The sequence below is a fragment of the Apaloderma vittatum genome, unplaced genomic scaffold (genome assembly GCF_000703405.1).
Source record: "Apaloderma vittatum isolate BGI_N311 unplaced genomic scaffold, ASM70340v1 scaffold2434, whole genome shotgun sequence".
Taxonomy (NCBI): Eukaryota; Metazoa; Chordata; class Aves; order Trogoniformes; family Trogonidae; genus Apaloderma; species Apaloderma vittatum.
The window spans coordinates 129,188-141,373 of record NW_009713087.1 but is presented as its reverse complement, the minus strand read 5'-3'; the positions used below and the strand labels follow the sequence as shown (position 1 = coordinate 141,373).

At 42.2% G+C, this 12,186-nt stretch overlaps 1 protein-coding gene across 1 annotated transcript in view; it reads right to left on the bottom strand.

Moving 5' to 3' along the window:
- The window catches only part of AFF2 (AF4/FMR2 family, member 2), a gene marked incomplete at its 5' end in the record, with an annotated part of 118,458 nt that overhangs the window by 14,613 nt on the left and 91,659 nt on the right, over positions 1-12,186 (bottom strand). Inside the window, 3 exons of the mRNA XM_009868226.1 lie at positions 5,680-5,804; positions 7,896-8,915; positions 9,453-9,615. Of these exons, the coding sequence (XP_009866528.1) occupies positions 5,680-5,804; positions 7,896-8,915; positions 9,453-9,615 (1,308 nt within the window). The remainder of the gene's footprint in view (positions 1-5,679; positions 5,805-7,895; positions 8,916-9,452; positions 9,616-12,186) is intronic.

The window sequence follows — 12,186 nt, the reverse complement described above, 5'->3', positions numbered from 1 at the left end:
AACCTGTTTCCTTACAGAACCACAGAATGGGCAGCGTTGGAAGGGACCTCTGAAGGTCATCTAGTCCAACCCTTCTGCCAGAGCAGGATCACCTACAGTGGATCACACAGGAACATGTCCAGGCAGATTTTGAAAGCCTCCAAAGACAGATACTCCACAACCTCCCTGAGCAGCCTGTCCCAGTGCTCCGTAACCCTCATGGCAAAGAAGTATTTCCCATGTTTAGGTTGGACCTCCTGTTTTCCAGTTTGTGACCACTATCCCTTGTCCTATTGCTGGAGACCACTGAGAAGAGTCTGGTCCCATCCTCCTGACCCCCACTCTTTAGACATTTACAAGCCCTGATGAGATCCCCTCTCAGCCTCATCTCCAGACTAAACAGACTCAGCTCTTTCAGCCTTTCCTCATACAGTAGATGCTCCAGTCCCCTCATTATCTTAGTGGCCCTCTGCTGCACCCTCTCCAGCACTCTTCTTAATGCACCCAAGGATGCCACTGGTCTTCTTGGCTGCAAGGGCACATTGTTGGCTCGTCCTCTCTCTGGAGCTCTCTCTCATTCCAGTCTGGCCTCTTTTGCAGTTTCACCAACAGTATCAGTATCTACACCTGCTTTGGTCATTTCCCTACTTTGAACCTTTGGTGATACAAAAATCATAGAATCACAGAATGGCCTAGGCTGGAAGGGACCTTAGAGACCATTTTAATCCAGTCTCCTTGCCGCCAGGGGCGCCACCTCTCGACTAGATCAGGCAACACATGGGGACCGAACAGGAATCGAACCCACGACCTTAACGTTGTTAGCGCCATGCTCAACTGACTGAGCTAACTGGCCCCCTAAAAAATATTTTAGCCTATCTGTGAAATCACAAACTCCTCATTTTTTAATTGTACTGACGCAGAATTAAAGTATCTTTTTTGAAACTCTCTGATAGTAAAGACTTTCAGACTGAAAAAATAAACGAGCACAGAATCGGTAGTGCCTGATGGCAGGACTGCTGTGGATGCTGTCCTGCTCAGAAAACACATGGACCTGAAGAAGATCAAAGGAAAGCAACGAGGCTGGAAAAGACAAGCAGTTTTTTGAGGAGACTGACTTTACGCACATGCGGTCCTGCAACATGTCCTCCAAAAAGTTCTCACTCAAAGCCCCATCTGTTAGCTTTCTTACCCCCAAAGGGCGTTTTGGAACACAGACAAGTTACCATAGCTATAGAGCAACAATACTCTGAACTTTTTCCAGAGGAAAGTTTTCCAGAGGAGTGTAAGTGCTGCCCCAAGACAGCGAGCATGTGTTACTGGATTGTACAGAGGCAAAGCAGACACAGTTAACGAAATACCCATGAGCGGAATCCAAACCCTCTGCCTCCCAAATGAGCGTCCTACGCAGGGAACCTGTGTGAGTGGGAGCACAGAGTGAGGTGGTTTCTCCACGGCCCTGTGCACGGAGGTGTGTGGAGCTCTTCTTTTGCCCTGGTACAGCTTTGCAAAGGGGAGAGAGAGTAACCAAGTCTGGCAGATCTATCTCAAAAGCATCTGAAGAAAAACTGAATGTGAGTCACTGGCCAAGTTCCCTTCAGGATGTGACCCTGCACCACTAGGGAGGTCCCTCAGCCTACCGGTGGCTATTCCCAGGGCTAAGGCAGGACTCTGTTGCTTGAACAGAGTCTACCACTGCACGGAGAAATTTAAGGCAAATATAAAGCAATCAAGGCAACATTTCTCAGCTCCTACACAGAGGTGACCAGATTAAGAGAGTAGTACAGGAAAAAGTTAAGAAGGTTGCAGGTACCATGATTGAAACTTCACTACTTAAAATTTCACAGTTCATCTTTGGGCTCAAATATAAGATAGGGAAAAGAGAGATACAAGTGCAGCTACTCAGCATTGTCATTCTGTGGGTGGGAACACTTAACCACAAAGGCAAAAACACTTGAGGATATTTTTTTCCTACACAAATTAAAAAAAACCCCAACAATACTTTACAGCTATAATTCCAACTGGTTTTACTTTTTTTTTTTCTTTTTCTATTCTTCTCTATTGTCCACTTAATCCTATGAGTTTTCACAGGAATTAAGCTGATAATTTATTTAGCAATATTACCTCCCTCAGATTTATGCCAAAGCATTTACATTAACAATAACCTCCATGAAATAGGTTGTTACCAGCAGTTAACCAGATTGTCACTTTGCTTTGGGCTGTTAATGGGCTAAGAAACTGGTCTCTGATTGCAGTAATCACTAATTTTGAATGAATTTATTGCAATAATTACCGAGACTCAACGGTTTAATTTGCTGACATGATTGTTAGTTAAACTATATTTAAAATCTAGGGAGAAACACAATAAAAGTGCAAGGAAAAAATACAAGCAGAACTGATGGTCTTGTGGCTGCAGGGTTTAATCTTCGCATCTGAAAAGGCCAATTATCAAGGAAAGAGAAGGCTCCTCATCTGCTATTTTTTCTTTTTTTTTTCCAGCCTGGTTTCTTTTGGGGCAGAAAGCAAGCAAGCAGGCAACAACAGATCAGTGTGTGAAGGAGAGAGAATTTCCATCTACTCTCACATTTCAAGCTGCCTTTCTTTGCCCTTCCTTTATCCACTCCTCGTGGTATGCAGTGGCATCTCTGGCCTATTAGTGAGACAAAGCCATTGTCCCTACCAATCACTTGGCTTTACTTTGCCTCTGCTCTTGCTGTCCACAATGAAACGCTGCATACTGAGGGCGTATATGATTTTTTGCCGGGGGTTAGCAGGGAAAGGTCACTCTCGCATTAGCTTGGACCATATGGCAGCAACTGAATGAGGCTGAAGTCATTGTCATAGATGGAGAAGGCTGCCTCTGCCGTGACGAACCCCAGTGAACACTGTTGTGACTATCCAAGGGATGGGCTAGTATGTGTTGTCACGTACAGGTGCATCTTTAACTAAAGGTCAAACAAAAGGGAACAGGAAATCTTGAAAAACAGGCTGAAAAGCTTGCCTCAGTTCCAGTAGGCCTGTTACAGGCATGTTTCACTGGTGTGAGTCTGGTTTGAAACTCAGACCCACAGTTCGCATCAGCAAATAACTCTCTGTTGGTACAAATCTCTGTTGGTACAAACTGCCAAATGTTGTCAATAGTGCTTTGTCTGGACTGGGTCTACCAATCAGGTATTCAGCTATAAGTGATGTTCAGCAGCACATGAAATTAATGCTAGATAAGTAGTTGCTAAAAATACAAACTAGATCTTTGGCTGAGTGAATGGCTTTTATGTTCACAACTGACACTCAAGTTGTATAGCTAGTCATAGAAACTTGTGGAAATTAAGCATATAATTGCCCATATTAGACATGTGAGTCTTTAAAAATGAATTATGCATCTTTGCTTGCTTTACTGAGCCTATATATTGAGGGAAAGATTATGAGAAAAATGTACTCAAATGCCTTAACCATAGAGAGGCAGCCAACAGGAGCTGCAAAAGCACAGGTGTGGCCTGTTTTTCACTGATACCTCCAGACTCCTGAATGTTTCCAAATCACAGAATCACAGAATCATAGAATGTTCGGGTTTGGAAAGGACCTCTAGAGATCATCTAGTCCAACCCCCGCTGCCAGAGCAGGATCACCCCAGGCAGCCACACAGGAATGCGTCCAGGTGGGTTTTGAAAGTCTCCAGAGAAGGAGACTCTCAAATTTTGGTCTAGAGATCATGGTCTTGAAGCACAGAACCACACTTTCTGTCAAAACACTCTGTACCTATAGAAAAGCTCAATGAATGTCTCTGAAGTCTGCTTTGGAGAGCTTGGCTTGTTGGCATGGAAATCAAGTTCTAATGGGAGAGACCTAAGGTTCTTCCCAAGTGAGAACATCCACCACGGGACACACCACCTTCTTAATGGATGAACAGCATCATCACACCTGTAGCTGAACCACCCTCATTGCTCAAAGTCCTTACATAAAGACATAGAGTCCTGAAAGAAAATGTAGAACCTTTTGAAATAAAGGAGCAAATGGCAACGCTTGTCTTCCAATCTTTTACCACTGCAGTGTTCTTTTTCCCCCATGCCCTTGAGCGGTGTACTTTCAGCTTCGTCTTTCTTCTGCCTCCCCTTAAAACTCCACTTTGCACTCTGGAGAACAAAACCACTCCTGACTGTTTAAAATCAGTCTGGGGCTCTACAGAAATTTGTTGTCACACAGTTCAGCCAGCTCCCTAATCTTTTGGGAAATACATTGATCTATATTCAGTTAGTACATCTCTGGGAGTTGAAGACCTGAATTACCAAACAATATTGCATTAGTTTCAAGTAAACTCAGAAGACACTAATAACAAATATAGTGCGATCCAGGTCTCAATCACTGCAGTGGAAAAGGTGTCAGAAAATGTTATTTCAAAACTTGAAGCAGATGAGAGGAAAAGCTAGCATATGGAAATAACTATTGATGGACACAATTATATTTTAACGGAGAATACCAAAGGCTTGAAAGCTCCAAGGAATCAAATTAATGACCTGGAAAACAAGCTCGAATTAAGAAACATCAGGTTGAGGGTGGATCCTTAGGGCTTGCTGGTGACAAGAATAGTAATATTCTTTTAATGGATTGTGTAGGTGTTGGGGATGGATAATCCTTGATTCCCTCAGCAATATATCTCTGCTCACTGTATTTCTAGCAATGACATCCAAGCAACACCCATCATGATGTTTATCAAATGTGCAACATGTTAAAAATCACATTCTAACTTTCAACTCATCTGCCTTTTCCAGTTTCCAACTCCGATTTTCTCAGTGGTGGAATGAGGGGTTAGTTCAAGGACTGAAGTTACTTTCTAGTTATACCAGTATAAATAAAATTAGGCTCATCCTTTTCATGAATTTTAAATCTTGTGTGCTACTTCCTAAATGATTTTTGAACTTTATCTAAATTTATATAGTGCTACAATCAAATTGTTTTCAGAAGCACACGGCAGGTTTGATTCTTTGCTTTTCTCAGTGTGAAGCAGAAAGAAGTACCTCATCTCAAAATTGTAAAAGCACAAAATTGATGACAGAAGGGAATTGGACTCTTTGGTTATTTATAGAATGTTAATCTTGTGATTATACTAATCAGAATCATTATTTATGTGGTGCCTGTTTGCTCAAGCATTATAGCCATCTCTCAAAGACACTCTGAAAGGCACAAACTATTTGATTATATGTCTGCTGAAATCCAAAGCACGTACGCCTGAAACATTTAGGATGGTCACCCCTGGCATTGCTGTACACACAGCTGAAAGAGTAAGAGCTGCTGAAGTGAACGTCAAAGTCACCATTTCGATTCGTAAAACTGAGAACTGTCTATTACAAAAACGATTTAAAAAAAATAAATTCCAGGCAATCAAATAAAGCCCACTTTTAGTAGGATCTTCCGGCCACAGAGGTTAAGGATAATGGGGGCAAGAAAGAACATTGGAAAGATGTAGAATGGGGGTGGGAGAGCACACTAGGATTGTGGTGGCACTCAATTCCTGTAGTCCGTCGGAAGGATGAATGAATCTCACCCAAAACCATGTGGATCCTCTTCCTGATGGATGGCAACAGCAATGTCAGGTCACTTACGCTTATGGGCTGTAAAGCCCATCTGGCTCTACCGCAAAGACATTTGCAGAACAGCACCGTGAAATCACTCATGAGTGTTATGTGAAAAGAAAAAAAAAGAACTTACTCTTTAGTGCTGGTTAATCTGTGATTTGGTATCGGAGAGATACAAGGTGGGAGCAGGCATGAAGCTGAAGGGTCGTCCAGGCGCTGCTTCTTGCTTTCAACAAAGGTATCCAGGCTTTCTGTCTGCTTTAACAACAAAAGCAGAGCTTGAAAGATCTGTTATCTATGCACAATTTCACTTGCCATTAAGAAGAGCTCAGGAATCTCACTGAATTTCCTTTACAGTAGCAGCAGTTAAAATACTGGTGTAAGAGAAGTGAAAGTCACCTGAAATCAAGGCTAAATGTGCTCCAAACACACGACATGAAGTTATGTAACAAGTGGCATAGCCAGATAATTAGGAAGCAAAACACCTCGTGTGCTATAGTTATCTTCTGTAGTGCATTGGAATTTAATTAATAATTCAGATGGAATGACGTGATAGCACCAAATCTTACCCAAGTAAATAGCTTTTACTCATTGACTTAATGGAAGTTGATGGGAAAACTTCCCCGAGTAAGTATTCCTCACAGGACTAAAAGACTACAGGACTGAGCTGGGGTAGTCATTAACAGCGATAGCTGGTTTAAAAATTTGCTTTGAAAGATTCCCTGATGCATGACTTTTGTGCCTGAACTAGGATGATACAAGCAAAGCTGATTACTGCTCTGTCACCGGAACCTTCATATCAGCCTTCAAGCTCACTAGTAGATGGCTAAAATAAATCTTTTAATAGCATGATTTAGAAACACAAATCAGGCTCTCTCTATCTTCTTTTAACTGTTGATATACCCTCAAGTCATCCTAATTGGTTTGTTTCCCCTTGGGTAGCAGTGAACAATCATGTAGCAACTGAACGGGCTGTTTCAGGGTGTAGCTTGTGTTTGTACAGTCCCAGAGGGAGATTCTGATTTAAGGTCTCAGGTAATGAAATTATGAGGTTCCAACTTTCATACAACTCTTTTTTTTTTTTTTTTTCCTCTGGGAGCCTTAAGTTTAATTGACAATACTCTACTTGATTTTTAGGCAAGATTGCTTTTCCATCACACTGACACTCCACTAGGTTACTGAGCAAGAAGGTTTTTTGTATAATTCATAAACACCCTGATGTACAGATAAGCATGTAGAGCTATACATCCCTTTCCTCTTTCTTCTTTTCTCCTCCCTTCTTATATCTCTGCCTTTAGTATACAGCTAGAATATAAATTGAATGAAAACCTGCTGAGTTTACTTATGTGATTATTTCCACTTAATTCAATGTGGAAGGAGCCAGTGCAGTGACTCATACAGGCAGGGGTGCAGACCCTGTGTCTGCCCTGCATTGTCTGTCTTTGTTTTGTATTAACTCTCCTGTATCACTGGACTGCTCAAATTCAGGATTTTGAGAAGTCCACTAGAACAGACAGCTGAAGGCACATTCACAATGATTTATAAGATTTGGGATATAAAAAAATATGCGATGATGACTCCTCACAGACAGACCAGAGCCCAACCACTTCAGCTGGAAAACCTGACTACAAAACCTCATTTATCAAAAAAACTTTAGTTTCTTTCCTGAAAACGAATTTAGTTTGAAGTGCATTGTCATATCCCACAAGATAGGATACCCTTGGGCATAAATAACATAAACCACATAATAAAACATAACGCCTTAAGTCAAAATATATTTGCTTTTTCATCTAGCAGTGTAGAGAAAGCAACTAGTTAAGCAAATGATATTTCTGTGAATCACATTTGTTTATACAAAAAAACAGTGTAAAGGAGCATAAGCAAACACCATTCCACCAACTTTAATGAAGCTACACCTATTTAAGCCAGTGGTGAAAATGCCTTAATTCCATGGACAATAAAACCCTGCCTTCCAAACAGAAGTCACACTTCCTGAGCATGGGTGAACCCATAGTAATACGAATTCATCACCAGAAATCTTTCTTCAGATTACGGGACACTGGGAATTAATGCATAAGTGAGGGAAGACAGTGAAAAAGCTTCCAAGACAAATCTCAGAAAAATACATTGTTCATTGATTTTTTCAGCTGGAGTTTGTTTATTACAGGTTTCTGATGCTAATTTGTAATGCACTTGTAAATGCAGGTCCTTTGTAAAAACACGAAGGCCACATTACGATGCCTCCTCCCAGCCCTGCTGCAGGTGCTGTGAGGAGCCACCGACTGTGGTCGTGACCTTGACGATGCACAGAAATTCAGTGTTTTCCTCCAAATGATGAAAATGACTTACCTTGTGTTTCCTTTTGGATTTCGTGGGTGGTTTTTCAGCTGCTGGGGTAGGGGACTCTCGAGATGGCCGCCTGTGTTTCATATTTGTCTCTCTTGGTTCACTTTTCACAGATGTGGTCTCAAAAGGCTCTTGTCCAGGTATCCTAGAGAGTAAACTGAGGTCTATTTTCACCCACAGAGATTTGAGTTCTTCATATTCTCTGAGTGGGGACAGAAGTTCATTTTGTACGACTGGGATAGGAGAAAAGAGCTGCTCCTCCAGGTCATTGCTGGTCTGGTCAATGGACGTGTTGCTGCCATTGCTGGTTAAACTACTTACGCTGAGAATGTTACTGCCAGAGTCCTTCGCTTTGACACCGTTGCCAGACCCAGCGCACGCTGGCAATACCTTAGCCTGCAAGCTCTCCTCCTGGTCTGTATTTGAGTCAGAAGTAGATGAATCCGTTTCAATGAATTCCCGGGACTTAGGGACAATTTTGCTGGGGCCTCTGTACTTTTTCTTCTCGGAAGTGAGCCCTGTGCTAGTTCGTGGTTCTTTCCTTGGAGCGGTCTTCCCAACTGCTGCTTTAGTTCGAACCTTTGGCTGCTCGGGGGGTTCCTGTGTGTCTTTTTCTTTGGGAGTGTTGCTGGTATTATTTGGTTTGGGCCAGTTATACTCTTCTACACTGGAAGTCCTTTCTACCTTTTTGGGTTGCTTTTTCCCAGTAGTCCTTTGTGAAGTTGGCTCATTATGAGCTGGTGACTTCTGCTTGGAGCTTTTTGCCTCTGGGGTTTTCTGGGCAACCCGCGGTTTGGCTTTCTCTCGGATGGGACTAAGGATTGCCCGGTCTTTGGAATCGGTTGGGGGCAGGCTGCTGTTGAGCTTCCCTTTGTTTGGCCCTTCGGCCTGCTGGTTGCTCTGGGCCTGGGAACTGGTTTCGCTGTGAGGCTCATTTTGATTGTTGATAATGGTCTTGTTGTGGGGGTTCACTTTATTTAGCCATTTATCCAGCTGCCATTTGTTTGTTGAGGGAGGTTCAGGCTGCAGTTTGAAGAATGACAAGGAACAAATCTCAGGCAGAAGCAACGCTTTTCCCTTTAAACGAGAACGTTTTTAATGCACCCTTTTATTTCAGTCAACTAGTGGTGACTGCTAGTTTTATGGGAGTATTTATGGAGTATTTATGGTTAATTAGGCTTCCTTATCTGGTTTACAATGTGGCCCTGGAGAAATTTAATACAACTAAAAAGTTTAGCTGGTCCCTGAAGACATAGTTTTGTCATGTTGCCTTTCCTTGGTCCCAGCTGAATACTGTGTCAATAAAATCTTCTCTAGCTACTGGCAAAAATCTAAATATTTCTTTAAAGCAATTCAAATGTAGGCCAGAAGGATTCTTCCAAAGCCTAGAATGAGTATGTGGGTCATACACATAAAACTGTAAAGGGAGAGAAAAGTCGACAGCATCAAAGAGCACAGAACTCCAACGTTTTCCTACCAGGGAGCAGGATTTCACTCCCTTCCACGTTTTCCTCTGTGAGCCCCCCCCACCCCGGAGAGGAGCCACGTGCATGACTTTACCTCGGGTGTGACGCTGCGCGACTCCTCGTTGCACTCACTGTCACTGGAGCTGCTCTCGCTGTCGGAGTCGGACTCGGAGCTGCTCTCGGACTCGCTGGAGCTCCCGGCCCCGCCGCTGGAATGGGCCAAGCCAGCTGCGTGTGCCGCCGGCACCGGCAAGCTGCTGTGGGGAGAAGACTTCCTCGTGTCAGTGCGTGCTGCTTGTCTTTAAAAAAGCGTTTCCTTGGGGGAGCCACCCTGTGGACCCCGGTCACACCGACTTTCCTTGCTGTCGGCTCCCTCTCCTGCAGTACGGACCGAATGAAAGGGCCAGTGGCTGTGCCACCATGTAGCCACCAAAGGGGCCCATTGGGTTTTGGCTTCACAGGACACACTGATAATGGTGTTAATAATATTACCACCATCATCACCCTCAAATGAGAAACCCTTCAGTATCACCAGCCTAAGTTTATTAGCCCAATGATTGCAAAAACCAACAATCACACTTAAATAATTCATTGACGGAATCACGGTTTCTTCATTTTTTGCTGGTTCATTTATAATTTATGACCACAGGAAGGACGTCAGGAAAGTAATATTGGACAGGCCATTTTAAAAATTAATTTTAATGAATACTTTTACACTGCAGCATGAAAAAACTACACAATTCTGACAAGTCTCCGGGGACTGCCCAAGAATTTTTTATTTTTTAGCTCTTTTTTCTCTCATGTTTATGATAATGTGTTGAGAAAATGGCATTCACGCTGAAAATAAACCTCTCTGTGAAATCTATTTTTCTGCATGTTCAACTGTCCTCCAAGATGTATTTATTAGCAGCGTACTGGGTGTCATTGTTTTCCCTCAGCATTTATTTCTAAACTGAGAGGTTGAATGACCCTGGTTTTTAGCACTACAGAATTCTGCCAGTCTGAGTCTTTATAAACTCATCTTTAATTTCAACTTTTTTGTCAGGGAGATAACCATAAGGTTTTATGTCTCTTCATCCGATCTATACAGAGACTTTTTGATGATTGATTTTATATTTATGAAGCTGACAAAGCAAAGTGTTTGAAAATTGACACCATTTGCTAGTACTCCTTTATGGATATTCAATATCTCACCTTAATATATCATACGCTCTGTGTGTCCCATATCGAGTGATCCAGAGACGCCTAGAAGTTATAATGCAGCTTTGCCCTCATTTCTGCTATCTGTTTTTCTACTTTCCTCTGAGAAGGATTCAAGTAAGCCAGGTACATGTCCTCCTTCCCCTTTCAAACTGAGGTGCTATGTGTAACAAGCTTTTCTCTTACAAAAACAAACAGTAACCAAGAAATTGGAAGTTAGAAAAGTTGGAAAAAAACCTGATGTGTGACCCTGCTCCACTACAGTCTTTAAAAGTGTTGCCATTGGCTTTTGTGACAATAACAGATGATCTTTAATCTTCTTCTCATGCTAAGGTACTTTCTCTCTCTCTCCTTGTTGGTAAACTCATCCTTTACACCACGGTTGGTAACGTAACTGTCTCTTTGAGCATCGCAATGGCCCTGCAGTGCCCATTGACAAAAACAGCTTGGTCCTTTAGGGTGCATTAATGAAAGAAAATTACTCACTTGGGTAATTGCTGCAGATCACTAACTTTGTTGCTCATTAAGTGCATATAATTTTTTTTTCTTCTTCTAAAGGCTCTTCACTCAACTGACTTAAGTAGAGCTACTTAAAAAATTCAATTAGACTAACAGGTAAATCAAATGAACAGACTTTTCTAAAAAACATCCTTTTCCAAAAGTATTAGGGAAAATTAAACATTGCTAAATTAATCTTACACTTCGTATTTACTGATATTGTTTTCGGAAACCATTTCTGAAATTGTTTTTCTTTCGTTATCCCTCCTTTTCAGTGAAGCTCAATGAAGTGTAGGGAGATGCAGTAAACAACGAAACAGAACACTGGGTAAAAATTTGAATGCGTTTGTAGGGGAGTCTGCCTTTCAATTCAGTACCTTGTAAGCTTGGTCTTATATTTTCTATATCAAAAAGCCCACAAAAAGTAGATGAAAACTGAGTTTTCCTACTTCATTACAATTGTTTCCGAGAAGAAAGAATAAGAAAAAAATGATTCCCAAACTGAGGAGACAAATACGCCAATTCCATTCTAAAATACCAAAATAAAAGATCAGTCTTGAAAGAAATGTTATTTATGGAATTACTAGAATAATGGAGTTGTAATTTAGAAATGACTTCTCTACATCTGTGAGATTCATCCATTTGAATTCTCTTTTCACCCCCAAGTGGAAGTCAACAAGGCAATATTGACTTTTCACCCTTGTCGAAAACTCCAGCTCCCACAACCCTAGTGGAGAGCTGGCTGAGAAGATGTTTAACCCTCAGCGGCCTCTCTAGAGAGCTCAGGACCGGGCGTGCAGCTCTCTGGCACGTGCTGGTCCTGCAGAGAGCATTGAGGCCCGGGGCTACGCCCGCCTGGTGGGACATCAGCCACGTCCCCCATGGACCCGTTCCTATGGCGAATTAATGTACCTTTGTAGCAGGGCATGTACACCTGCACCAGACTGCTGCAGTGACAAAGCTTCTTGCCTCGGGTGGTTTATGCTCAGACCTGCCTAAGAAAACGCTCTCTTGTCAGGGCTGGCAAGTTTGTTCTCATCAAGATAACAGATTTAAAGATTATCACCTCTTATAATAGATCAAAGAAGGAAAAGCCAGAGTCCCAGCAGCTAAGGCCAGACCCTCCTAGC